This window comes from Mastigoproctus giganteus, chromosome 9 (genome assembly GCF_048544385.1).
Source record: "Mastigoproctus giganteus isolate SK-2022 chromosome 9, ASM4854438v1, whole genome shotgun sequence".
NCBI lineage: Eukaryota > Metazoa > Arthropoda > Arachnida > Uropygi > Thelyphonidae > Mastigoproctus > Mastigoproctus giganteus.
The window spans coordinates 44962541-44988436 of record NC_143583.1 but is presented as its reverse complement, the minus strand read 5'-3'; the positions used below and the strand labels follow the sequence as shown (position 1 = coordinate 44988436).

General features: G+C 38.8%; 1 protein-coding gene across 1 annotated transcript in view; it reads left to right on the top strand.

Annotated features, from left to right (window-relative positions):
- The window catches only part of LOC150080194 (protein Aster-B-like), a gene marked incomplete in the record, with an annotated part of 482184 nt that overhangs the window by 248217 nt on the left and 208071 nt on the right, over nucleotides 1–25896 (top strand). The window contains 1 exon segment of the mRNA XM_090380640.1: nucleotides 8422–8587. Coding sequence (XP_090236766.1) covers nucleotides 8422–8587 — 166 coding nt within the window.

Here is a 25896-nt window from a genome sequence, read left to right as displayed (position 1 = left end):
ATGAGAGTTTGAGGTGTAGTGTAGATGTTCTCGAGGAAATTAATAAGAGGGGCCCATCAAGCTCTCAGCTGCCTAACTCAATGCCAGAGCTCACTCTTGTACATCAGGCAACACAGCGGCAATCTTCAAGGCAGAATGCACTGGTCCCACAGGAAGTAGTTATTGTTGGTGATTCTGTTATCAGGGAGATGGGGAATATATTATTCAAAAAGGATAGGTGAAATAGGACCAGGGTATGATTACCAGGGGCAAAAGTTGATGATATTGTAGAGCAGATATCATCTTTTAAGGGTGCAAAATGTGATTTTGTTAGTTTTAATGTTGGTACTAATGATCTTAAGAGTAAGAGATCTGCAGATCTCTTACTCTGCTAGTTTGAGGAGATTCACAGACTAAAAGATTAACAGTAGCCACAGGCAGAGGTGAAAGCAGTTCTTGCACTACTTCTTTTATAATGAGCAGCAGCCTAGAAAACAAGTTGCTGGGGATTTCAAGAGCTGCTGGGAGTCATCATGGAACAAGTAAATACATGGGCTGTGTTAGGGTAATTAAGAGTAAGAATAGGTGCATGTATACTTGCATGTACACTAATGCTAGAAGTATAGTAAATAAATTTGATGAATTTGAAGTGCTGATCAAGGCATCAAAGGCAGATATTGTTGGGATATCAGAGACATGGTGTCACACAGATAAAAGCAGTGCAGAATTGGAATTTGTGGAGTACAATGTGTACAGAAAGGATAAATAGACAGAGTAGGAAGAGAGGAGAATTATTCTGTTAGTTAAGAAAGACTCAAAATCTAAGGAAGTGCATCTAGTTGACATGGGTGGACAGTGTAACATTGAGTCAGTTTGGTGTGACATAAACACTGGGAAAGGGAAAACGAGAGTAGGAGTGCATTATAGGCCTAATGACTGATGAGTATAACGAACAATTGTGCAGAGAAATAAGAGTGGGCCACTAAATCAGAATGTCTTGTAATGGTGGATTTTAACTTTCTGGATGTTGATTGGAATTTGTGGGTTGGTCACTCACACAATAGTAAGACTTTTCTGGATTTATTGGAGGATTGTTTTCTACAACAACATGTTCGAAGGGCAACCACAGGGGGTAATACCCTTGACCTGATTATCAGCAGTGATGACTCATGCATTAGGAATTTTCAGATAAAGGCATCACTAGGTGACAGTAATCACAGTCAACTGATGTGGGATTTACTTAAAGATGTAACTACCATCAAGAGTAAAGGGAAGGGTTTTTGTTTTCGTAAAGACGACTACAGTGGTCTCAGGCAGTTTTTGAATTCTATACAGTGGAATCAGCTGATGATGTTAAAACAGTGAATTCTAAATGGGAGGCCTTCAGGGAATTAATCTGGGAAGCTACTAGGCTTTTCATATCAACTAACTAACACACTATTCAATTCAAGATTTGGCCTAAATGGAGGTCAGATGAACTAATGAGGCTTGTGACAGAGAAGAAAAATGCATGGGATGCTTTACTTCTTTGTCACATATAAATTAGTAGATGACACAAAAGCCTAAGGCAGATATAAGCTAGTCTGTAGTCAAGTCACAAAGGAGGTTAGGCAAGTGAAGGCTGATTACTATAAATCCTTGGCAAAGGATGCAAAGAAAAACAAAAAAACTTCTTTACTTATTTTATTTTTTATTTTTTGGTAGTTGTTGGCGCATCGGCTTCTGTGGCCATAATGCACCCCCCAAGGTTTTTTTTTCAGTACTTTGATCCAAGCCCGAGGCGGGATTTGAACCCGCAACCTTTGGGTTGCCAGGCAGGCACTTTACCCACCCGGCTAGCCCGGTCAGCACTTCTTTACTTATGTAAACTTTAGAAGGAAGGGGATGAATCAGATTGGTCTACTTGATGTTGGTGGTTTGACTGTTGATGATCCTGCTCAGATAGCTGACAAACTGAATGAGTATTTTGTATCTACATTCACATATATGAGGAATTCTGTAAGGAAGGGGAGGACAGAAGTTTACTAAACTCTAACAGGGAGCTAAATAATTTTGTAATAATGCAGAGTAAAGTCTAGGAGAAATTGTTGATCTCGAGTCACTCATTAAAGAAGTGATGCAGGATCACCTAGACAAGACTGCAGTAATAGGTGAGATATAGCATGCGTTTGTTAAGATTAAGTCTTGTCTGATCAGTTTGATTGGATACTACGACATGGTCACAAAGGAATTCGATGCAAAAAATAATTTTGATATCATATGCTTGGATTTCAGGAAAGTGTTTGATACTGTTGCACATGGAAGACTGCTGTACAAATTGGAGCGGTATGGCAAGTTGAAAGGCAAGTTGCTGCAATGGATAAAGGGATAGTTGAATGGGAGACAGTAAAGAGTGTTAATAAGTGGACACTGCTCTACATGGACTAATGTTATTAGTGGAGTTCCCCAGTGTTTGGTGCTGGGCTCATTGTTGTTTTGTGTATTTATTAATGATATTGATGAAGGTATTATCAGGTGTTCAAGTTTTCAGATGATACAAAGGTTGGCAGGGTTGTTAATGTCTCTACTATCATTTAACTGTCTCTACTATCATTTAACATACTGCAATGGGATCTAGAAAAGTTAGGTAGATGGGCTGAGAAGTGGCAACTAAAATATTGACAAATGTAGAGTACTGCATATGGGTAGCAGTAACCCAAGAGAAATGTACCAACTGTGTAGTATTACACTCAGGGCAGTGGAGAATGAAAAAGACCTGGGGGTAATTATGCAGTCAGATATGAAGTTCTCTGAGTAGTGCAGATGTGTTGCCAGAGCAGGTCATGAAGTTTTGTCAATGATATATAGGAATTTTGCTAGCAGTGATAAAGAGATGATTATCCCTTTGTATAAGGTAATGGTCGGGCCACACCTTGAGTGCTGCATACAGGCCTGGAGGCCTCATTTTAGGAATGATGTAGGGTTCCTATAATGAGTACAGAGAAGGGTAATAAGATTGTTGAGAGGAACAAAGGGGTTCTCTTACCAGTAGAGTCTTAAATTCTGTAAGTTGCAGCATCTGTTACCCCAACTGGACGTATTATCTAGATGTTCTGGGGGCAAAGACGTTTCACGTGAGCAGGTAGCTAATATCAGGGAAGAGAGCCTAAAAAACTTCAAGGGTTGTGTTAGGGTTGTTAAATATACAAGAACAGTAAATCTTAATTGTTTATACAGTAACGTTAGAAGTGTCGTCAATAAAATGAGCGAATTCGAACTGCTGGTTAAAACAAGTAACGCGGACATAATAGGGCTTACGGAGACGTGGTGCCACCCGGAAATTGGGGATGATGAGTTTCAGTACGGCTTGTATAATGTATTTAGGAAGGATAGAGTAGATAGAAGGGGTGGTGGGGTAATGCTTCTTATCAGAAGCAGCCTGAGTGCGACGATAGCTTTCCCAGATTCAGACATTTCACATGCTAGTATAGAGTCTGTATGGTGTGAGATAGTTGGAAACAAAGGTACAATGCGAGTAGGCGTAATCTACAGACCAGGTGATTGTGAAGACTATGACAAAAGCCTCTACATGCAAATGGAATGGGCAAGTAAGCGTCAATGCCTTATTATGGGTGATTTCAATTTGCCTCTAATTGATTGGAGTAAATGGGAAGGAAACTCGACATGGGGAACAAAATTTTTAAATCAACTAGATGACTGTTATTTGTATCAACATGTCAGGGAAAGTACTAGAGAAAAGAATATCCTAGACCTCATCATCACACATGAATCAGATGACATAACAGGGCTGACAGTAGAGGAACCAGTAGCAGGAAGTGATCACGGAGTTCTACGGTGGATGATGACGAGAGAGGTAGCAGAAGTAAAAGGCAAAGGAATGGGTTTTAATTTCAGAAAAGGAAATTACGATGCCTTAAGGTACTACATGGCCTCTATTAACTGGGTAGATATCGCGCAGAGAATGACTACATTTGAACTGTGGTACGCTTTTAAAACATTAATCACCGATGCCTTGAATGCGTATATACCATTAAAAAAATACTCCACGAGAAGGGTTCCAAGTTGGATGAATAGTGAAGTTGCCACATTACTTGAGCAGAAAAAGGTGGCATGGAAACGTTACAGAGCAATAAAAAGTACTGAAGCCTATAACAGCTACAAGGTGATGTGTAATAGAGCCACAGAAAAGGTTCGACAGGCAAAGGCAGTTTATGAGAAATCACTAGCAAACAGAGCAAAGAGGGGGGATAAAGAATTCTTCACATATATAAATGCCAAGAAGAGCAGGACAAACCAGATCGGACCTTTACGTAAGGGAAAGGGGATAGTAATAAATACACCAGCTGCCGTTGCAGATGAACTCAACAGTTATTTTGCATCGATATTTACAAATGAAAAGCCTTTTGTGGCAATGGGAAATTGTGGGAGCGAAGTTAAAAAATATGTAATTAATGATATTGAAATTTCGCAAGATTATTTAATGAAAAAACTTTCAAGCCTACAGACTAGTAAGGCTCCTGGAGTTGATGGAATATACCCTATAATCTTGAGAGAGGCGGCAAGCGAGTGCATTGAACCATTGAGGCTAATTATGCGAGCATCACTAGACTCTGGGGAGATTCCCTTGGATTGGAAAAGTGCAAATGTATCTCCCATACATAAGGGTGGCTCTAAAAGTGAAGTGGGAAATTATCGACCTGTCAGTCTGACTTCAGTAGTAGGGAAAATCATGGAGGCATTGATCAAGGGTGGAATTCAGGATCATTTGGATCGAATTGAAATTCTCAAGGATACTCAGCATGGTTTTGTAAAGGGAAAATCATGTTTAACAAATCTGGTTCGCTATTTCGAAAGGGTCACTCACGAGCTGGATTTAGGGAATAATTTCGACATTGTTTATTTAGATTTCAGCAAAGCTTTTGACTCAGTCCCACATGAGCGGTTGCTTTATAAGCTGGAACAGGTTGGAATCACTGGAAAAATCCTTAGATGGATAGAAGGATGGCTTCAGGGCAGGAGGCAGAGGGTTGTGATAAATGGCTATTCCTCAGATTGGGTTGATGTAAGAAGTGGGGTTCCCCAAGGATCAGTATTAGGACCACTGTTGTTTTTAATTTTCATAAACGACATTGATGAAGGGATAGAGGGCGTGATGTCTAAATTTGCAGATGATGTTAAAATTGGTAGAGTAGTTAATGATCACTGTCAAGCTGAGCTTCTTCAGAGAGACCTAGATAGACTTCAAGAATGGTCAGAAAAATGGCAGCTGTGCTTTAATCCAACAAAGTGTAAGGTATTACACCTGGGAAACAGTAATCCCAAAATAACTTATTCACTTGGTGGAGTTCAACTAAACCCAGTACTGGAGGGAAGGGACTTGGGTGTTACGATACGGTCAGACATGAAATTCTCTGAGCATTGTAAACAGGTTGCAAGGAAGGCCCATGGTGTCCTATCGATGATCTATCGAACTTTTGCAAGTAGAGATAGGGACGTGATAATCCCATTATATAAGGCCTATGTTAGACCACACTTGGAATACTGTGTTCAAGTATGGAGACCGCACCTAAAGAAAGACATCGAGCTTCTTGAAAGGGTGCAAAGAAGGGTAACTCGCCTGGTGAGATCGGCAAAAGGGCGTCCGTATGAAGAAAGACTTCGAATATGTGGGTTGCAGAGTTTGGAAACTAGACACCTTAGGGGAGATTTGATTGAGGTGTTTAAGGCTCTGAGAGGCATCAGTAAAATGAATGAGGACAAAATTTTCAAGATTATAAATGATGCTAGAACTAGGGGACATAAATTCAAGTTACGCGGGGAAATGTTTAGATTGGACTGCAGGAAGTTTTATTTTAGCCAGCGAGTTATAAATTACTGGAATAAGTTGCCTTCATGGGTGGTAGAGGCCGACAGTTTGGGGAAATTCAAAGGTCATCTGGATAGTACTTTCGGGTACGGGAAGCGCATAGGATGATAGGATTAATTTCCTTTTTATTTAATTTTTAATTTCATTTTATTATTTTTATTTATTTATTAATTATTATTATTTATTTATTTATTTAATTTTTGTTTTTATCATTGTTTTGTTCGGATTTTTTTTTTTTTTTTTTTGGCTGGTGCAGCATAAGCCATAGGCTTTCTTGCACCATACGGCCGTTACTAATACTAATAATCTGGAGACTAGGCAACTGCTAGGTGATCTGATTGAGGTGTATAAGGCTTTGAATCGTTTGAGCAGGCTCAATGATGATGGGATAATTCCACTTGCTGATATTAAGAACTTGAGGGGCCATAGATTCAAATTGAGGAAAGTCAGTTTGAGAATAGATGTGCGGAAGTTTGCCTTTAGCCAACGAATTGCTGGAACAGATTTCCCTTTGTTTTTGTGGAAGTTGATAGCTGAAATAAATTTAAGGCTGAAGTAGGCAAACATTTGGAGTGACTGGATGGATGAAATGGGACAGTTCTTTTTTTTTTTTTTTTTTTTTTGGGTGATGCTGTATAAGCTTGCTTCCTTGCATCATATGCCTCTGCTAATGCTAATAGTAACTTGCTCTTTGAGACAGTGCTCCAATTTGTATTAGAGCACTGTAGCATTAAGGGCAGGTTACTGCTATCTATAAAGGGAAGGAAGGAGTAACAAGAATAATCCAGATTTTTTTTAACACCCTCATATATGCTGTCACCCTTTGGCTAAAGTAGTAGGGCCAAAAATCCTCAAGTTGTCCGTATATAAATTTTTCTGTAAGCTCATCAGCAGTTATTGTTATACTTTCATTAACTATTTTTCTATTTTGATTCTTATTCAGTGAAGTATAAGAAACGAAGTAGTGAGAAATAGTTTAGCATTAGTAGAGGCATATGATGCAAGAAAGCAAACTTAAATAGCATCAGCCAAAAAAAAAAAAAAAAACCTTCCCATTTCATCCATCCATTCACTCCAAATACGTATCTAGTTCTACCTGGAACTTATTTAAGTTATCGACCTCCACTATGACAGATGAAAGTTTGTTCCAACAATTATTCCAGCTTTGTTCACTTTATTTTGTTGTTTATTGGCGCATTGACAGCAGAAATCGTAGTGCGCCATTATTCCAGCAATCAGTTAATGAGAATATAAGGAATACTGAGAAATACCCTCTTCCAATTGATAGTTATATTGACAGTGTAATGCTCAATTGTCTTCCTTTTAGGAATAATTTGGTTATTCTCTGGGTTCCAGTGAAGTAGTTATTTTATATAGGATTTCTCATTTTCCCAGAGAATTATAATCAGCACATGATCTCTATTTCTACGATAAGCCTTCATCTTCTTTTAGGTATTACATGTGGATGGATGGACATGGTGAAATATATATGTTAACGTGCTCAGTGGGCTTTTTTTTTTTTATATGTGTGTTTGTTGTTGTTTGTTATTTGGTTTTTAGGAGCATTAGCAACTAAGACCATATTGCTCCGGGATATGCGGTGGTCATTCTCTGACCTTTCCGCATCCTCTGTATTTGGTGGGCACGGGCTCGAACCCCGGTCTAATCAAGAAGCGTGTGCTACGCACTGCTGCTCCTTCCCACCTGGCTACGGAGGCACCTGTTTTTTTATATACTCAATGTATTAATTCTTATAGGATACTTACTAGTAAGTTGTCAGCAGTGATGACAGTTCATAATATAAGTGAAGCAGATTTATGGACCACTAGAATCAAAAGCTTATAATATAAGTTATAATATATAACTTATGTTATAAGTTATATATTATAACTTACAATATAACTTATTATAAATAATTATATAATAAGCTTATAATAAAAGCTTATTATATAATTATTTTTATTATGTACTGGGGCATTTGTTAATATTTTTCAAAATTTATGTTATGTTACTGGGGCATTTGTTAATATTTTTCAAAATTTATGTTATTTTATTATTTTTTTTATTTTTTGAATCAGTATTTACATAAATACTATGATGCCAAGATATCATATTTAAATATATGATTTAGAATGACGTGCTATCTATGTCGTTGTCATCTCCTCCTTTTAAAGGATTTTTCCAAGTTTTGTGGCTCATCATTTTTAACAGGCAGTAGTAAAAATATAATGATGCCCAGGTCTTGCATGATCTTATATTCCCTTCGTATCATATAATAGTTAATCACCCAGTAAAAAACTCATGACTGATACTTGATGACCACATTTTAAAAATATTGGTTTTATGTTATATTGACTTTATTTAGAGCAGGATGGTCATTATAATGTGCATTGTCCCACTCCATGTTCACTATTCACTCAGTGCACAAAGCTTCTGGCTGTTTTTCTGCCTACATTCAGTCTGTGCTCGTAACATCATGTTATGAACACAGAGCGAATTCTTTGTTCAAAAATTTATGTTATATTATCTTTGCCTACCATAATATCACTTTTTATTTATTTATTTTCTTTGTTTAGATGTCATTAGAAGAAAGAGATACTTGTGAACCTCTGGATGTTACTAATTGTGTTGAGCCGTTGTCTCCTAGCATAGAAGACTTAGATTCCTTAGGAAAACATAAGTCTTCAGAATATCCAACAGACTTCAGTGATACTACAGAATCAGAATTAAATGGAGTTGACAGTGAGTTACACATTTACATTATAAGTTATGTAACTATTATTTGTACTTCATCTTCTTTAAAAGTATGATCCTGCATTTCATCACATCTCATAAATATAAAATGAATTTATGTATTCTTATTGAAAGTTAATGAAAGTTATTTTTAACAGTGACTATGATTTGATATTTAAGAAATTATAACAACTGCATGATGGCCAATTAATGATTTTGATATATCATACAAAAATAAGGTGCTAAAAACTATATAGAATCACAACAGGATCATATCTACTATACAACTATGTATAATAAATAATAATATAATGGTTATGTCAAAAAAGTAGTACAGTGTTGCATCTGTTATTCTGTTTTTTACACTTTTATTTGCTGAAAAGAAAAATTTATGATTTTTCTGCATAGATAAAGAATTTTAAAAGAATTGAAAAATTCTTTATCAGTATTAAGGTTTACAGGGTGCATATCATTTCAAGGGTGCACAATACAAATAATCATTTTCAGTATTACTATTATATAAGTGATATTAATTGATTTAAATATTTGATTATAGAATAAAATTTAATCTTGATACCATGATTTATTTTACTTCGTCTTTTGTAAAGTCATCACATTGTAAATACAGTAAAATCTCGTTAATACAAACTCGATTTATACAAAGTACTCATTTATATGAAGCACATACCATTCCCCTGTGAACGGATAGGCTTTTCTATGTAAATATATTCGTTTATTACAAAACTCAGTTAATATGTATTACAAAGTTCTTTTTCACCCCATGAGAAATAAATATTGTCATTTTGTATGTTTAATGCAAATCTTGGCAGAGCGATCCGATTATTGCCTCCAGCCAACTGGCTCCCTACTTTCCGAAGAATGGCACTGACTTGTTAGAAATTAGTTTTGTTTAAACAATAGCAATTTATGGTAGCTACAATGTCAAGGGCACTCTGAAAAACATCTTTCTGAAGGATGAGTTGTTAAATTAACAAAAGAATAAAAAGTTTTACTAAGCTGTTTACATGCACTTCTTCGCTCTCCACGGGAATAAGGTCAGTTGCAATTGTTATCCCGGTTCAAAGAGTCTTTTTCTATCATATACGGCAATCTATTTTTTTGTGCCATTTTATCTGAGCTGATAAAATGTCTGACTGCACAATTACCCCAGTCTTTTTCATTCTCTGTTACCCTGAGTGTAGTACCAAACATTTGATAAGTTATTCTGGGATTACTGCTGCCCATATATAGTACCTTGCATTTGTCAGTGTTAAACTTCAACTGCCATTTCTCAGCCCATCGACCCACTTTTCCTAGATCTTGTTGCAGTAGCTCACCCTGATTTATTATTGCAACTTAGACATTAAGCCTGATATACCTTCATTGATATCATTGATAAATATTGAAAATGCATAAAGGACCCAGCACTGAACCCTGGGAAATTCCATTAGTAACATTAGCCCATGAAGAGCAATGCCCATTGACAACCATTCTCTGTTGTCTTCTGTCACTTGCCATTGCTCCAGTTTGTACAGCAGTCATTTAGGTGAAAAGTAACTGGATGCAAAATACCTATTCGAAAGCCTTCTTCTTGAAATCCAAGTATATGATGTCAAAATTATTTTTTTTAACCAGTTCCTTGGTTATTGCATCATGGTAGCCTATCAGATTGGTTAGACTGCCCCTTAACAAGAATTACCCCATTCTTGTTAAGTAAGTAGATCTCCTACTTTTAATATAATTAGTGCGAACGTGTACAACAATATCACCTTTTGGCCTTTTAAAGGTATCTGCTCTAAAATGTCATCTAGTTTTCCATCTGGTAGACAAGATGTGACACCTGACATTATTATTATTATTATTGCTCTTATATTATTTCTCCCTGATTGGGAGTTCCACCTCGTGACGGGTACTGCTACCAAGTACACAGGGTAGTTCTTGTTATGTCTGGTGTTACTGTTGATCAAGGAACTCTCTGACTGTCCTACAGGTGTTCAGGATTGCGATTTTTTTGGAGTTCCTTGTAGGTGTTCACTGGGAGACCTATTGCTGCTAGGCTGTTATGTACGGCCTTTGACACCATACCTGTGGTTGATACGATGATCAGGATGGTTGTTACTTGTTGCATGTGCCACATCTCTTTGATCTCCTGTCTTAGATTCGTGTACTTCCTGATTTTTTTCCCTAATGGGTTTTTTGCAGGTTGCCAGTTGTTGTTATTTGGTTTTTAGGAGCATTGGCAACTAAGGCCATATTGCTCCGAGGATATGCGGTGGTCACAGGCTTGAACCCCGGTCTAATCAAGAAGCGTGTGCTATGCACAGCCGCTCCTGCCCACCTGGCTATGGAAGCACCCTGCAGGTTGCCAGTGTTGGGTACCGCTGTGTCAATCAGATAGATAGCCTTTTCCTTCTTGTCCACAAGGGTTCTGTCTGGTCTGTTGCTCGGGATTGTGCTATCCATTATTATGGCACAGTCCCAGCACAGCTTGTGAGTTCGGGTCTCTAGTACTGCCTGGGGTTTGTACTTGTAGTACGGTACACTTTCTTCGACCAACTGGTATTTCCTTGCTAGCTTCTGATGTATTATCCTGGCTACCTGGTTGTGTCTCTGAGTGTACTCAGTCTGAGTGATCACCTTGCATCCCACGGTGATGTGTTGGATCGTTTCTTAGGCCAGGTGACATCGTCAACATGTGTCATCGAACAGTGGGCTCTTTGGCAATGTATTTTCTATAGTTCCTGGTGTTGATTACCTGGTCTTGGATGGTGAGCATGAATCCTTCAGTTTCGGGGAAGAGCGTACCGCTCGTGAGCCATGCATTGGAAGCAATTTTATCTGTGATATTGATGGAGATCATTGTAGTGACTGCCATGGAGTGTCTTCTCTGCCCATCTTTCTAGCTTCGTTTGTACCTCCTGGTTGGGGGAGACTCTTCGCTTAGGTTGAGTGGGGTGTACCACTTGTCTGTCTTCCTTATGGCCTGGTGGAGTGCTGCTGTGTGTTTCTGGAAGTAATCCTTCAGGTTAACTATCACTGTCTTCTGTTGCTCGATGAGGTATATCAGGCTCCTTCCCAGGAAATTGTCAGTCTCTCCACGGCAGATTTCGGGTGGTGTTGGCGGCTCTTGGTCATCATTGTCCTTGTCTTTCTCATGATATCCTCCAGCGCGGTGGTAGTCCAATCTATGACCCCAAAGGAGTACGTTAGCACTAGGACTGAATTGGTGTTTATGGCTTTAACTGTGTTCCCTCCATTCAGCTTTGCTTTCAGCAGGCTTCTGAGTCTCTGATGGTATTTTCGGTCAGGCCTTCATTTCCTTGTGCTGAATCTGCTGCTCTCTCTCTGCCATGGCTTCGATCTCTTTACCTCTCTGCAGCTGGTAGTTTTGGTTGACTAATTTTCAATGGCGTAGTCCCTGGGGCTTGCATTTGTCTAGACCGAATTCCATCCTAATATCATTGCTCAATTCTTCAGTGATCTGGAGTAGTTGCTGAAGGTGCTTCTCTGTTCCCACGTAGAGCTTGATGTCATCTATTTACATCAGGTGAGTGAGGGTGTACAGGTTCTACCTTCCTTCTTTGAGGTTATATCCATACTTGCTACTGTTGAGCATGGTAGATAGCGGGTTAAGTGCTAGACAGAACCACAATGGGCTCAGGGCATCTCCCTGAAAGATTCCTCTCCTGATGGGGATTGACCTGGTTGTGATGTTTTCGACCTTAATGGTGGTACTCCATTTCACCATTGTTTCTCCTAGAAAGTTTGTCACTATCGGATTGACTTTGTAGATGTTCATCGTCTCTATTTGCCAGCTATGAGGCACAGAGGCGAAAGCCTTGCGGTAATTGATGTAGGCTGTGTACATGTTGTGGCGCTTCTTCTAGGCTTGCTCCATAACTGGTATCTATGGTTAATTGCTCCTTGCATCCTTTCTGCTGTTCGGCTATTATGTTCTGGCTCTCGAAATGGTCTGATATCTTCCTGGTTATGCAGCTGGTCAGGATCATGTACATTGTTGGGAGGCAGGTGATTGTCCTCTATTTTGTCGGGTTTCATGTATTTTCGTCTTTAGGCTTCAGATATGTGATTTGTTCAGTGAGAAACTTCGGGATTGTCTCTGGGTGCCTTATCATTCAGGAGAACTGCTCTGCTAGGTGCTTGTGTGTGCAAGTGAGCTTCTTGTACCAGTAGTGGACGTTATCTATTCCTGGAGTTTGCCAGTTGTGAGAATTCTTGATCGTCTGTTTTACTTCTTTCCTAATCTCCCACCCTCTCATTTCTTGTACATCCTTAGTTTTCTTGCGTTATAGTTCTATTCATGTGGCTCGGCTGTTATGTCTTACTTCCCTGCTCCATATGTTTCCTCAGAACTCCTCAATTGTCTTCTTCTTGGGTGGTCTGTTCCCTTCTTTCCCGTCTTCTCCGAGATTCCTGTAGAAGCCTCTTTGGTCCTCATCGAAGATTCGATTGTATATTTTCCTCTGGGAGCTCTCTTTGTATCGGCGTAGTCTCTTGCTGTGAGTGCAAGGAGGTCTGCTTCAACGTGTTCAAGTACTCTCCTATTCTCTGATTTTTGTCTCATGTTTGCTGTGGACGCTGTCTCTCTTGAGGATGCTCTTCACTTTTCGAATTAATTTCTTACTCCTGTTGCCCCATTGGTACTGGGTCAGTTGGCCTGTCTTGACTCTTAATTCTTCTATCTTCTGCTGAAATCTTCTTTTCCAAACTGTTGTTCCTTCTGTTTTCGGTTATTCTGCTGCTAGTCTCTTGCTTCTCTTCCCTCAGTCCTCGTGGCTACTACTGCAGCACAATACACGGCTGTGTGAATGGCCTCCAGTGTTGCAGCATTGTTGTCGAGGTAATGCGGTATTATGTGCCGATTCAGGTTGTCTGTGATTCTCCACAAGGTTCTATGCGGCCTCTGCTTCGGTATCACGTGAGTCTTTGTGGGGTCCATTCCTTCGAATTCTGTTAGGGCCTTCATCCACTCGTCCTCTATTCTGGATATCATGACCTCGACTGTTTCCACTTCAGCTGCTGTGGGTTGTATTTCTTCTTACTCTTCCTCTTCTGGTTCCATATTCTTTTTCCTTTGTAGTTCACTGTTTGTAGATCATTCACATCCTGAATCATTTTTTCCACGATTGCAGGAGCTCTCGGGTTATTCGTGATGATAGTCTGGTCTGCTGTTCACTGTTCAGTGACCCGAATATCCAGGAATTGTTCCAGCCACTTGGTATGTGTGTATCACCCTGTAAGTTGTCATATCGGTCTCCAGCTTTGTTATTTCGTAGTATGCTTGCATGATGTAGGTATTCATTTCGATGCTCCACTTCATGTGTTGGCATTTTCTCCCTTCCTGGGTGGTCACTAGTGCAGTTGTGCAGGAAGCACTTCCAGTTGGTGGGCCTGGATGGTCTTGCTCTTCTCTTGTGGTAGCCATACAGAGGACAGTGCCACTTGCTCGACTGTCTTCCTCGGGAGACTGTCTCTGATGTTTCAAACCCACCCCTCTGTCTAAGGCCTGAATGCGAATGACTTTATCCTGCGCCACACTCAATGCAGTATGATTATTATTTCTCTGCGACATCATCCATTATTGGAAGTGGACTTGTTTAGCTTCAGCTTATGTCCTGTGGTAGTTCTCGTGAGTGACGCCAAATGGCACCACAATCTGCTTAGCCACTACTCCGACCTTGGGGTAGTTAGGTCCCTTGGAGCAACTTTCACGACATTTATTTATTAGTATTAATTAATTTATTATTATTATTCTAATTTATTACTATTATTATACTGGTCTACCAGCGTGATGGAGCTGCATTCGCTTCCGGCAAGGCGGTACTCGAACCCGAGTCCATCAGGCTGGTAGTCCAGTGTCGTAACCACTGGGCCATCATGCCCCTTATTATTATTATTAGTAGTAGTAGTATTAGCAGTAGCAGCAGCAGCTGCTATATGGTGCAAGAAAGCCTGAGGCTTATGCTGCACAAGCCAAAAAAAATTTCTGAATTACCCTGAGAGAGAGAAAACAAAAGTCAGAAGTAGAAGGGAACCACCTAGAAATAGAAGAATCATGATATCCAGCTCAGGACCCTGGGTGCACCAAGCCCATACTCACCACATTGCCTTATACGATTGAATAATCATTTCCTATCCCTGATATCATATTTCCTGTATATCAGTGACAAAACCTCTGAGCTGCCCTAGCATTCTGTGTCTACTGGTCAGAGAACTTCATAACTGATTGCAGTTACCCCTAGGTATTTTTCATTTTTCACTATGCTAGATGTAGTACCAAACAGTTAGTACATTAGTCTAGGATGGCTAATACTCATATACAGTACTTGCATTGGTTAAACTTCATTTGCTATTTCTCAGCCCATCTGCTCAACTTTTCTACATCCTGTTTTAGTAGCATACCATCATTACTGCCATTAACTACTCTTCCAGGATTTGTATCATCTGCAAACTTCAATTTTAAGCACGTATGCCTCCATCAATATCATTGATAAATATAGAAAACAGTATTGGGTCCAACATCAAACCGTTGGGGGAATTCATCAATAACATTTAGCATTAGCAAGGGCACATGATGCAAGAAAGTGCTGCCTTTTATATAGCATCAGCAAAAACACACACACACACACACACACACACACACACACACACACACACACACACACACACACACACACACACACACACACACACACACACACACACACACACACTCCCTTCTCATTTCACTGATCCACCCACTCCAAATGTTTGTGTAGTTCTGCCTTGAATCTGTTGTTTGTACCAGCAATCAACCACCCGCTGGCTAAAGGCAAACTTCCACACATCTATGCTACAACTGTCTTTCCTGAATTTGAATTTGTATCCTCTCATGCGATTATTCTGAGCAAGAGGAAGAATCCCATCAGCATTGAGCATGCTCAAACAATTCAAGGCTTTATGCACCTCAATCAGATCACCTCGCAGGTGCCTAGTCTCCAGATACTGTAATTTGCAAAACTTAAGCCTTTTTTCGTAAGAGCAATCCTTTGTTCCATTCACTAATCTTGCTGCCTTTCTCTGTACTCGTTCCAACAGCTCTGCATCCTTTTTAAAATGAGGCCTCCAGACCTGTATACAGTACTCAAGGTGTGGCCTGACCATTGTCTTATACAAAGGGATAATCACCTCCTTATCCCTGCTAGAAAAATTCCTGTATATCATTGACAAGACACCATGGGCTACTCTTGCAGACCATCTGCACTGCTCAGAAAACTTCATATCTACCTGCACAATTACCCCCAGGTCCTTTTTCACTCTCTACCTCTGTCAGTGTAGCACCACACAGTTGATACGTTACTCTAGGGTTACTGCTTCCCATATGCAGTACTTTACATTTGTCAATCTTTAAATTTCAATTGCCACCTCTCGGCCCATCTACTGAACTTTTCTAGATACAAGTTGCAGCAGCGTACTGTTATTAGTGTCATTATCAACCCTGTCGACCTTCATATCGTCTGGAAACTTGGATATTAAGCCTGATATACCATCATCGATATCATTAATGAATACATTTGTCCATGAAGAGCAGTGTCCATTGATTAACACTCTCAACCATTCCTTTATAAATAGCAGCAACTTGCCCTTAATGCCACACTGCTCCAATTTGTACAGCTGCCTTTTATGTGCAGCAGTGTCAAAAGCTTTTCTGAAATCCAAGTCTAGATGATCCTGTATTAATACTTTAACTGGTGACTCTGTTATTTTTTCTGGAACAGAAGTTAAACTAAAAGGTGTATAATTACTAGGGTTCAGATTTTTATGACCTTAAAAATGTCAAAACATGGTGAAATATGTCATTAAATTTAACCAAATATGACCTTAAATATGACTAAATAATTTACTTTTACGTACTGTATAAATGATAGTATTTACTTTTTTTTATTCTTTTAAAGTTGTACAATGACTTGTTATAAAAATTTCTAACAAGTAATATAATGAAAATATCACAATTTGCAAGGTTTTTTTTTGAAAAATAAATATTAAAATAATTTCTTTTAAACATACAAAAACCAAAATGTATAGGCTAAGGTACTAGGCTGCTAACACTTAAGTTGCTAAGTACTTTCCATAGCATTGTGATAACTGTATCCACTCCAAATGTTTTGGAGTTAATTTCCTTCTATTATCTGCTAATATTCGCTTGTAAGCAGAGAATGACCTCTCAACATCACAAGATGTGATCGGGGCAAAATTAAATGCCTTAATGACATCAGGACTAGAAGAAGTCCTTCAATGGCTGTATCCTCTAATACTTGGGAAATTTTGCATATGCGAAAAGCATACCAAAGGAACCTCATAAGGTACAGAAAGGATGAAGGAAACAACACCAACACAACAACGGAAACAAAACGGTACAGAGGGACTTTATTCAAAAATGGCAAATGGCACTGGCTGCCACAATACAGATGCATCACTGTGAAATGTGAATCTAGCAACAGTTGCATGATTAGTTTTATCCAGAACCTTTGATGTAAGGAGTTACGATTTAGATGGTTCATCTGAATCAAGCTTTCCAACAGTAAAATTAGCTATATCCTTCACAATCCGTGGTTTCATCTACTGAACCCCACACACAGCTGCTTCCAATATCTTCGTGAATATTGTTTAGACACTGCAAGTAATAAGTAAATAAATAAATTAATTAAAATATAGCCTACACAGTGTTTGGATTTTATTAAATAATAAATTATTTAATAAAATCAATGAGAGCATACCAATTTATAGCAGTCCTCAAGGTAATTTTTCCATAACGTTGATTCGTCAGGAAGTTTTCGGGAGCAGTATTTTTCCAAGAAGTTTTTGAAGACCGGATTGTTCACTTTGTTCCAAGGAATGTTTACGGCAACCATTGCTTGGCATAAATCGGCAAAGAATGGATCTGGTGTTTTTTGGTTTTCTGCAGCAAGCAGCCCTGAAATTCTCCTTCTCCTTACGTTCACTTCATGCAAAGCAGTAACGTTATGCTGTTGTAATTGGGATACTTTTGCGCACGGAACCTTAAAAATGTATTTCTATATTTATTTAAGATTATTTTCTGTTTTATATGAAAAAACTAAATATGCATGAACATTAAATTTGAAATGTCCATATATCGAAGCATCCAAAAATAAAAATTATGATAGATCTATTACCAGGTAATTAATTTACTTAAACTAAATGCAAAAAGGCATAATATTTAAGAGTTTAAGATTCTATATAATATTGGTGTAGATACACCACACATAACTCTTAAAGAACAACTACGATAGTAGTGTGAAAGGCATCATTTCACACTACAATCGTAGTTGTTCTTTAAGAGTTATGTAAAGAACAACTATGATAGTAGTGTGAAAGGCATCATTTCGTCTGTATATCATATTGTGCTCTTCCTTCAGAACGAGTTGCCCATGTATTGCACTACCTTGAATAAGTAACCCTTCACTAATATAGAAGACTGTTGTTACTTGTCTTACCACCATCCACTGATGAAAGCCAACTAGCTTTGAAATGGTGCCATCTGGGTGATGGTACTCATTGAGAATAAGTAACAATAGTCTTCTCTATTAGTGAAGCGTTACTTATTTGAGGTAGTGCAATACATGGGCAACTCGTGAAGGAAGCGTACAATATGAGATACAGACAAAATGATGCCTTTCACGCTACTGTCGTAGTTTTCTTTAAGAGTTATCTATGGCGTATCTACACCGATATTATATATATTAATTAATTTTGTACCACTTTATTGCACGCGTTGCAATATATTATTTTTTCCATCCATTTGGTATGTGTCTTTAGACTCTTCTACAAAAGAAATCCATTTTCTTAAAAGCACGATTTTGGCTTCATTTCGCCAACAGCTGAAGTTTCTACTTTATAAAATAAGTTGAACGAATAATTCATTGAACTCAGTATAAGGCAAAACTACTGTAAAGTTTTAAATTATAGCTAAAATTATGCTTTGGTGTCGTTGTGAGTGACAAAAGAGCCAATCAAACTTTGGGATTTACCCACTCGTTTCTGCCCACGCTGGAATGTGAAATGATTAAATGTAAATTCCCACGGTTTTTTAGAAATATATTTTAAATCAATTTGATAAATAATTTGTCGATTATCTAAGATGAAATATGACAGTTTTATGTCAACAAGTATAAAATATGTCATTAAATATGATATTTCATATATTTTTGAAATTATGACCTAATGTGTAAAATATGATGAAATATGAAATCATAAACATGCTTCTTTACAATCTTCAGACCATGTAACATGGACACACTAAGTTTCATGCCTTTATGTAAACAAAAAATGAATATGATAATACATGAAAATCCAAACCCTAATAATTACTCATGTAATCCTTTGATCCCCTTTTGTGAATTCTCATAATTGTGGCCAAGAGTTTGCTTACTTCCATCTCTGTCTTCCTTAATATAACTGGATAGATCCCATCCACCCCATGTACCTTTTTTAAGTTTAACTTCGACAATTTCTCTTCCACTTGCAACTGTGCTCACTGAATTGATTGGATCGAAAAAGAAATGTTCGACGAACATGTAAATAGAATTATTTATTGTATTTATTAAATTTTTTATCTCATGCACAGTAAAAATTACAGAAGTGTGCAATTTAAAAAAATTTCAAACTTATAAAATTACAAAAAAAGAGAGGAGACAGGCATAACGTTAATAAGTTTTACCTCTTGAGCATCATTGCCAGAATCGAAGTCTTCAGATGATAAGTACGCTGCTGCGGAGGTTGAGGGCTGTGGAGATTTTGAAGGGGTCAGCTGCTCAATCTTACAAAATAATTAAAATATTAATGGATTACTGGACAGTGGCTATTTTCTTTTCATTGTAGTTTTCTTTGTAGCAAGCAAGTATATCCTTCACCCCTCTGTTAACTTTTAAGAATCTTTGCTGTCAGGATCCATCCGCCATTGCCGATGCAATTTCATGAAATACCATTCCATCTGTCAGGTGATGAAGCATCTCGGCTCCTCATTTGGTTCATCTCGAGCTTCATCAGCATTTTCTTCTTTCACTATCGCTGCCTGTAAGTCAATAAGTTCTTCGTTAGATAATTCCTTCTCTTCTTTCTCTATTAACTCCCCCATTTTAATAATCGAGTATGTAAATGACATTAGTGATACGTACAACAAACGAGGCACACTCCGATTCATTTCAAGCAGTGGTGTACGGAACTTCACTGGCCTATCATTTCCTTCTTTCTCTCTTTCGAGAGAAAGAAGGAAGTGATAGGCCAGTGAAGGCACCTCCCACTCACTGTTTTCCCCTATCCTCTTCACTAGTACGTTACTGGGGCTGTCACATGACATCACAATATGTCGGAAGTGAATGAAGAAAAATTTAACCCCAGAGGCTCACATCAGGTGAGTATGGGCTTCGCATACCCAGGGTCCTTAGCTGGATATCATCATTCTTCTCTTTCTTCGTGATTCCCTTCTACCTCTCTCTCTCTCTCTCTCAGGGTAACTTTTTTTTTTTTTCTTTGACTGGTGCAGCATAAGCCTCAGGCTTCCTTGTACTATATGGCTTTGTACTATACAGTGAGGTAATTTTCCTTGGTGATTTTAATGTTCACAACTCCAGCTGGCTTCCGTTTTCTAGTCACACCGACCCAGCAGGTCGAGATGCTGAGGCTTTTGCAATTACTAATGACCTAGCCCAGATTGTTCATTTACCTACAAGAATACCGGACAATCCTAATCATACAGCCAATACGCTTGATCTTTTTCTCACAAACAACCCTTCTAAGTACACAGTCGAAGGGAGAGGTCCTTTAGGTACTTCAGATCACAACTTGGTGATTGTCTTTTCTCCAATGGAACCTTTATCTCATGGCTATTCCCAACCTCGTGTTGTTTGGCATTACAAGAATGCAAAATGTGATGACTGCAAGATTTCTTTTCTTCTTTTCCTTGGTCGGATTACTGTTTCAAAACTTCTGATGTCAACGTTTGCTCAGATCGTGTCAGTGAAATAATTCTTGCAGGAATGGAATCCTTTATCCCAAACTCAACTTTAAAATCTCGTCCTTTATCTAAACCTTGGTTTTCTAATAAATGTGCTAAGGCTGTTCAAGAGAAGAATGTTGCATATCGTAATTGGCTTGTTTCTAATTCTTCAGTTTCATTTTCTGCCTACACCAAAGCTCGCAACAATTGTAAAGCAGTTATTAATCAGTCCAAACTAGAGTTTGAGCAGGCTAAGAGTAGAAAACTTGCTTAGGGCTTCATGCCCTAATGGTAGCCGAGCATTCTGGTCTCTAGCCAAAGCTATTGGCCGCAACTTTTGCCCATCTCTGCTCCCACCTCTATCCAAACCAGATGGTTCTGTTGTCACTTCAGCCAAGGATAAAGCTGACCTGCTAGCATCCCATTTTTCTTCCAGCTCATGTATTAATGATCTTGGTATAACACCTCCCACCATTCCCAACACGCTCCATTCAATGGCTCCTATGGTCTTCCGTCAAAAGGATATCAGAAGGATTTTGATGAATCTTGATGCTAAGAAAGCTCCAGGTCCTGATGGTATTTCTCCACTTGTTCTCAAAACTTGTGCTCCTGAACTTACTCCTATTCTTTGCCGCCTTTTTTCACTTTCTTATTGCAAAGGTGTTTTTCCTTCTGCTTGGAAATTTGCTCATATCCAGCCAGTTCCTAAAAAGGGTGACATATCCCTCTCATCCAATTATTGTCCCATTGCAATTACTTCTACTCTTTCTAAAGTAATGGAGAAATCAATTAACCGCCAACTCTTAAACTACCTAGAAACCTTCCGTCTGATCAACATCGCCAGTATGGATTCCATCAGTGTCGATCCACTGGTGATATTCTGGCTTATGTTACCCATTTATGGACTAATTCAATGGAAAGGTTCGGTGAAACACAAGTAGTTGCTCTTGACATCTGAAAGGCTTTTGATCGTGTTTGGCATAAAGGTCTTCTAAACAAGCTTCCATCTTATGGTTTGCCAACTGTTTTTAGTAATTGGTTATCCAGTTTTCTCTCTGATCGCTCACTGAGGGTGATGGTAGATGGCTCTCTGTCTTCTAACTTCTCCACTAATGCCGGTGTCCCCCAAGGTTCAGTTCTTTCCCCCACTCTTTTCCTCTTGTATATCAATGACCTTCTCCCATTGACTGGAAATCCTGTCCATAGTTTTGCCGATGATAGCACATTGCATTCAACTTTCCATTTTGAGAAACCCCGTCCTGCTCAATCAGCTTCAATTTCTCGAAAATCTGCTGCCAATTCCTTAAATGCCAATCTTCAGGTAATTCTCCAGTGGGGCAAAGACAACTTAGTTGATTTCAACCCTTCTAAAACTCAGTCTTGTCTTATATCTCGCAAAAAGGATTCTTCTTCTCCTATGCTTATCTTTAGTGACACTCCGATTACTAGGCAAAATGATATATCTATTTTGGGGATTACCCTGACTTCTAATCTCTCTTGGCACAAGCACATTACAAATATTGCTTCCTCTGCATCTAAAAAACTCGGATTCCTCTTTCGCTCTCGGCGTTACTTTTCTTCCAAACAGATGCTCACTCTGTATAAATTGCAAATCCGCCCTGTCATGGAATATTGTTCCCCATCTGGGGTGGTGGCACCAAAACCTCTCTCAGGCTTCTTGATTCCATTCAGAAGAGGGCAGTTAGGTTAATTAATGATTCATCTCTAACAGAGTTTCTCCACTCGCTTTCTCATAGACGTACTGTTTCTGCTGCATGCCTCTTCTACAGATATTTCCATGGGCACTGTTCTTCTGAATTGGCTTCTATAATTCCCACTCTCTCTTTCAAAACAGTCCGAACACGTGCCGCCACCCCAACATCTATTTACTGTCCAACTTCAAACCCACAGAACCAACTTTTCATCTTCCTCATTTATTCATTCAACTGCCATTTTCTGGAACAACCTTCCTTCATACATATTTCCTGTAAATTACAATCTACAGAATTTTAAGTCCAATGTCAACAAATATCTTCTTTTGTCTTCTCAACCTCCGACCCAAGCACGGTACTAAGTACTATAGGTTCTAATACCTCTTGTGTTTGGGGTTCACATAAAAAAAAAAAAAAAAAAAAAAACTATATGGCTCATAATAATACTAATGTATATCATTGACAACTTAAATAGAACGGGTGCAAGAATATTTGCTGACGCTATTGAGGCAGTGTTGGGTGGGTTGGAAAACTCCTAGCTTGAGGGGATTCACAGACTAAAAGGATAAAAGTAACTGTAGGCAGAGGTGTAGGTGATTCTTGCACTACCTCTATTAGAATAAGCAGCAGCCTGGAGGGAAGGGTGTTGGGGGTTTCAGTGACTGATGGCAGTCATCGTGAAAGAGGTGGTTATATGGGATGTGTTAGGGTAACTAATAATAAGAATAGATACATGTATACTTGCATGTATACCAATGCTAGAAGTATAGTAAATAAATTTGATGAATTTGAAGTGTTGGTCAAGACATCAAAGGCAGATATTGTTGGGATAGCAGAGACGTGGTGTCACACAGATGTAAGAAATACAGAACTGGAATTTGGGGAGTACAATGTGTACAGAAAGGATAGACAGGATAGGAAGGGAGGAGGTGTTATGCTGTTAATTAAGAAAAACATAAAATGAAAAGAAGTGCACTCCGAAAGCAAAAATAAATGTAGGAGTGTGTTATAAGCCTAATGACTTGAATGAGTACTATGAACAGTTGTACAGAGAAATAGTGGGCTAGTAAATCAGTATGTCTTATAATGGAGAATTTTAACTTCCCTGATACTGTAACTTATGGGTTGGTCACTCACACACTAGTCAGACCTTTCTGTATTTATTGGATGATTGTTTTCTGCAGCAGCATGTTTGAGGGGCAACCAGAAAGGGTAATACTCTCGATCTGGTTATCAGCAGTGATCATTCGTGTATTGAGAATTTGCAGATAAAGGAACCATTAGGTGGCTGCGATCACAGTGTAGTGATGTGGGATTTACTTAAAGATATAATAGATATAATTACCATCAGGGGTAAAGGAAGTAATTTTTGCTTCCGTAAAGGCGACTATAGTTGTCTGACAATTTTTAAATTCTGTACAGTGCGACCAACTGATGATGTTACCAACAGCAAATTCAAAGTGAAAAGCATTCAAGGAATTAATAGTGGAAGCTACTATTAATTCCTTGCCCTCTCAGGTGATTATTCTGAGCAAGAGGAAGAATCCCATCAGCATTGAGCATGTTCAAACCATTCAAGGTTTTATACACATCTATCAGATCACCTCGCCGGTACCTAGTCTCCAGACACTGTAATTTGTAAAATGTAAGCCTTTCTTCATAAGAGCACCCCTTTGTTCCATTCACTAATTTTGTTGCCCTTCTCTGTACTCGTTCCAGCATCTCTACATCCTTCTTGAAATGAGGCCTCCAGACCTGTATACAGGTCTGGAGGCCTCATTTCAAGAAGGTTGTGACTGCATCATAGTATCCAATCAAATTGGTCAGGCAAGACTTCCTCTTAACAAAACCATGCTATGCCTGAGCTATAACTGAAGTCTTGTCTAGATGATCCTGCAGTGCTTCTTTAACCAGTGCCTCCATTAATGTTCCAGGGACAGAAGTTAAACTAACAGGTCTATAATTACTTGTGTCGCCCTTTGATCCTCCTTTGTGAATTCGGGTCACATTTGCACATCTCCAGTCCATGGGTACTTCCCCTGAGTCCAAGGAAGCTCTCATAATTATGGCTAAAGGTTTGCTTACTTCCTTTGCTGCTTCCTTTAATATAACTGGATAGATCCCATCCACGCCAGGTGTCTTTCTTGTATTTATCTTCAACAGTTTCTCCTCCACTTTACTCTGAGTTATTACAAGATTCTCTAGCTTACTGCCAGAGTTGAATACACCTCTGGCATTCCCCTCGCTGAATAACTCCTCATGTTTGAATGTTGATGTAAAATATTCATTCAGTTTGTTAGCTACCTGAGCAGGATCATCAACAGTGAATGGAACAAAGGGTTGCTCTTACGAAGAAAGGCTTAAGTTTTGCAAATTACAGAGTCTGGAGACTAGGCACCGGCGAGGCGATCTGATAGAGGTGTATAAGGCTTTGAATGGTTTGAGCATGCTCAATGCCAATGGGATTCTTCATTTTGCTCAGAATAATCAGCTCAGAGGGCATAAATTCAAATTGAGGAAGGACGGATGTCGGATAGATGTGCGGAAATTTGCCTTTGGCCAGCGGGTGGTTGGTTGGTGGAACCGACTTCCATCACTTGTTGTTGAAGTTGATAGCCTAAACAAATTTAAGGCACAACTGGACAGGTATTTCGAGCGAACGGAGGGGTTAAATGGGAGTGGTGTGTTTTTTTTTTTTTTTTTTTTTGGCTGTAGTTGTCTGACAATTTTTGAAAAAATTGTCAGACAACTATAGTCACCTTTACGGAAACAAAAATTCTTTCCTTTACCCCTGATGGTAATTATATCTATTATATCTTTAAGTAAATCCCACATCACTACACTGTGATCGCTGCCACCTAATGATTCCTTTATCTGCAAATTCTCTTTACTGCTTTTCTTTGCATCCCTTGCCAAAGATTTCTCATAATCTGCTTTCGCCTGCCTAACCTCCTTTGTAACTTGGTTACAGATCAACTTGTATCTATCATAGGCTTCTGTGTCACGTGTTAATTTGTATGCATCCCATACATTTTTCTTCTCTGCCATATGTCTCATTAGTTCATCTGACATCCACTTAGGCCTAAACCTTGAACAATATTTCTTAGTTGGTATATCAAGCCTAGTAGCTTCCAAGATAAGTTTTTTGAATGCTTCCCATTTTGAATTTGCTGTTGGTAACATCATCAGTTGGTCCCACTGTATAGAATTTAAATGCTGTCTCAGTCCATCGTAGTTGCCTTTACAAAAGCAATAACCCTTCCCTTTACCCCTAATGGTAGTTACCTGTTTGAGTAAATCCCACTTCAGCACACTGTGATCACTGCCACCTAGTGGTTCATTTACCTCCAGATTCATAATGAATGAAGAATCACTACTGATAATCAAATCAAGAGTATTACTCCCTCTAGTTGCCTCCTGAACATGCTGATGTAGAAAACAATCATCCAATAAATCCACAAAAGCCTTGCTAGTGTGTGACCAGCCCCCAAATTCCAGTCAATATCTGGGAAATTAAAATCCCCCATTATAAGACTCTCTGATTTACTGGCCCACTCTATTTCCCCGTACAGTTTCTTATTATACTCATC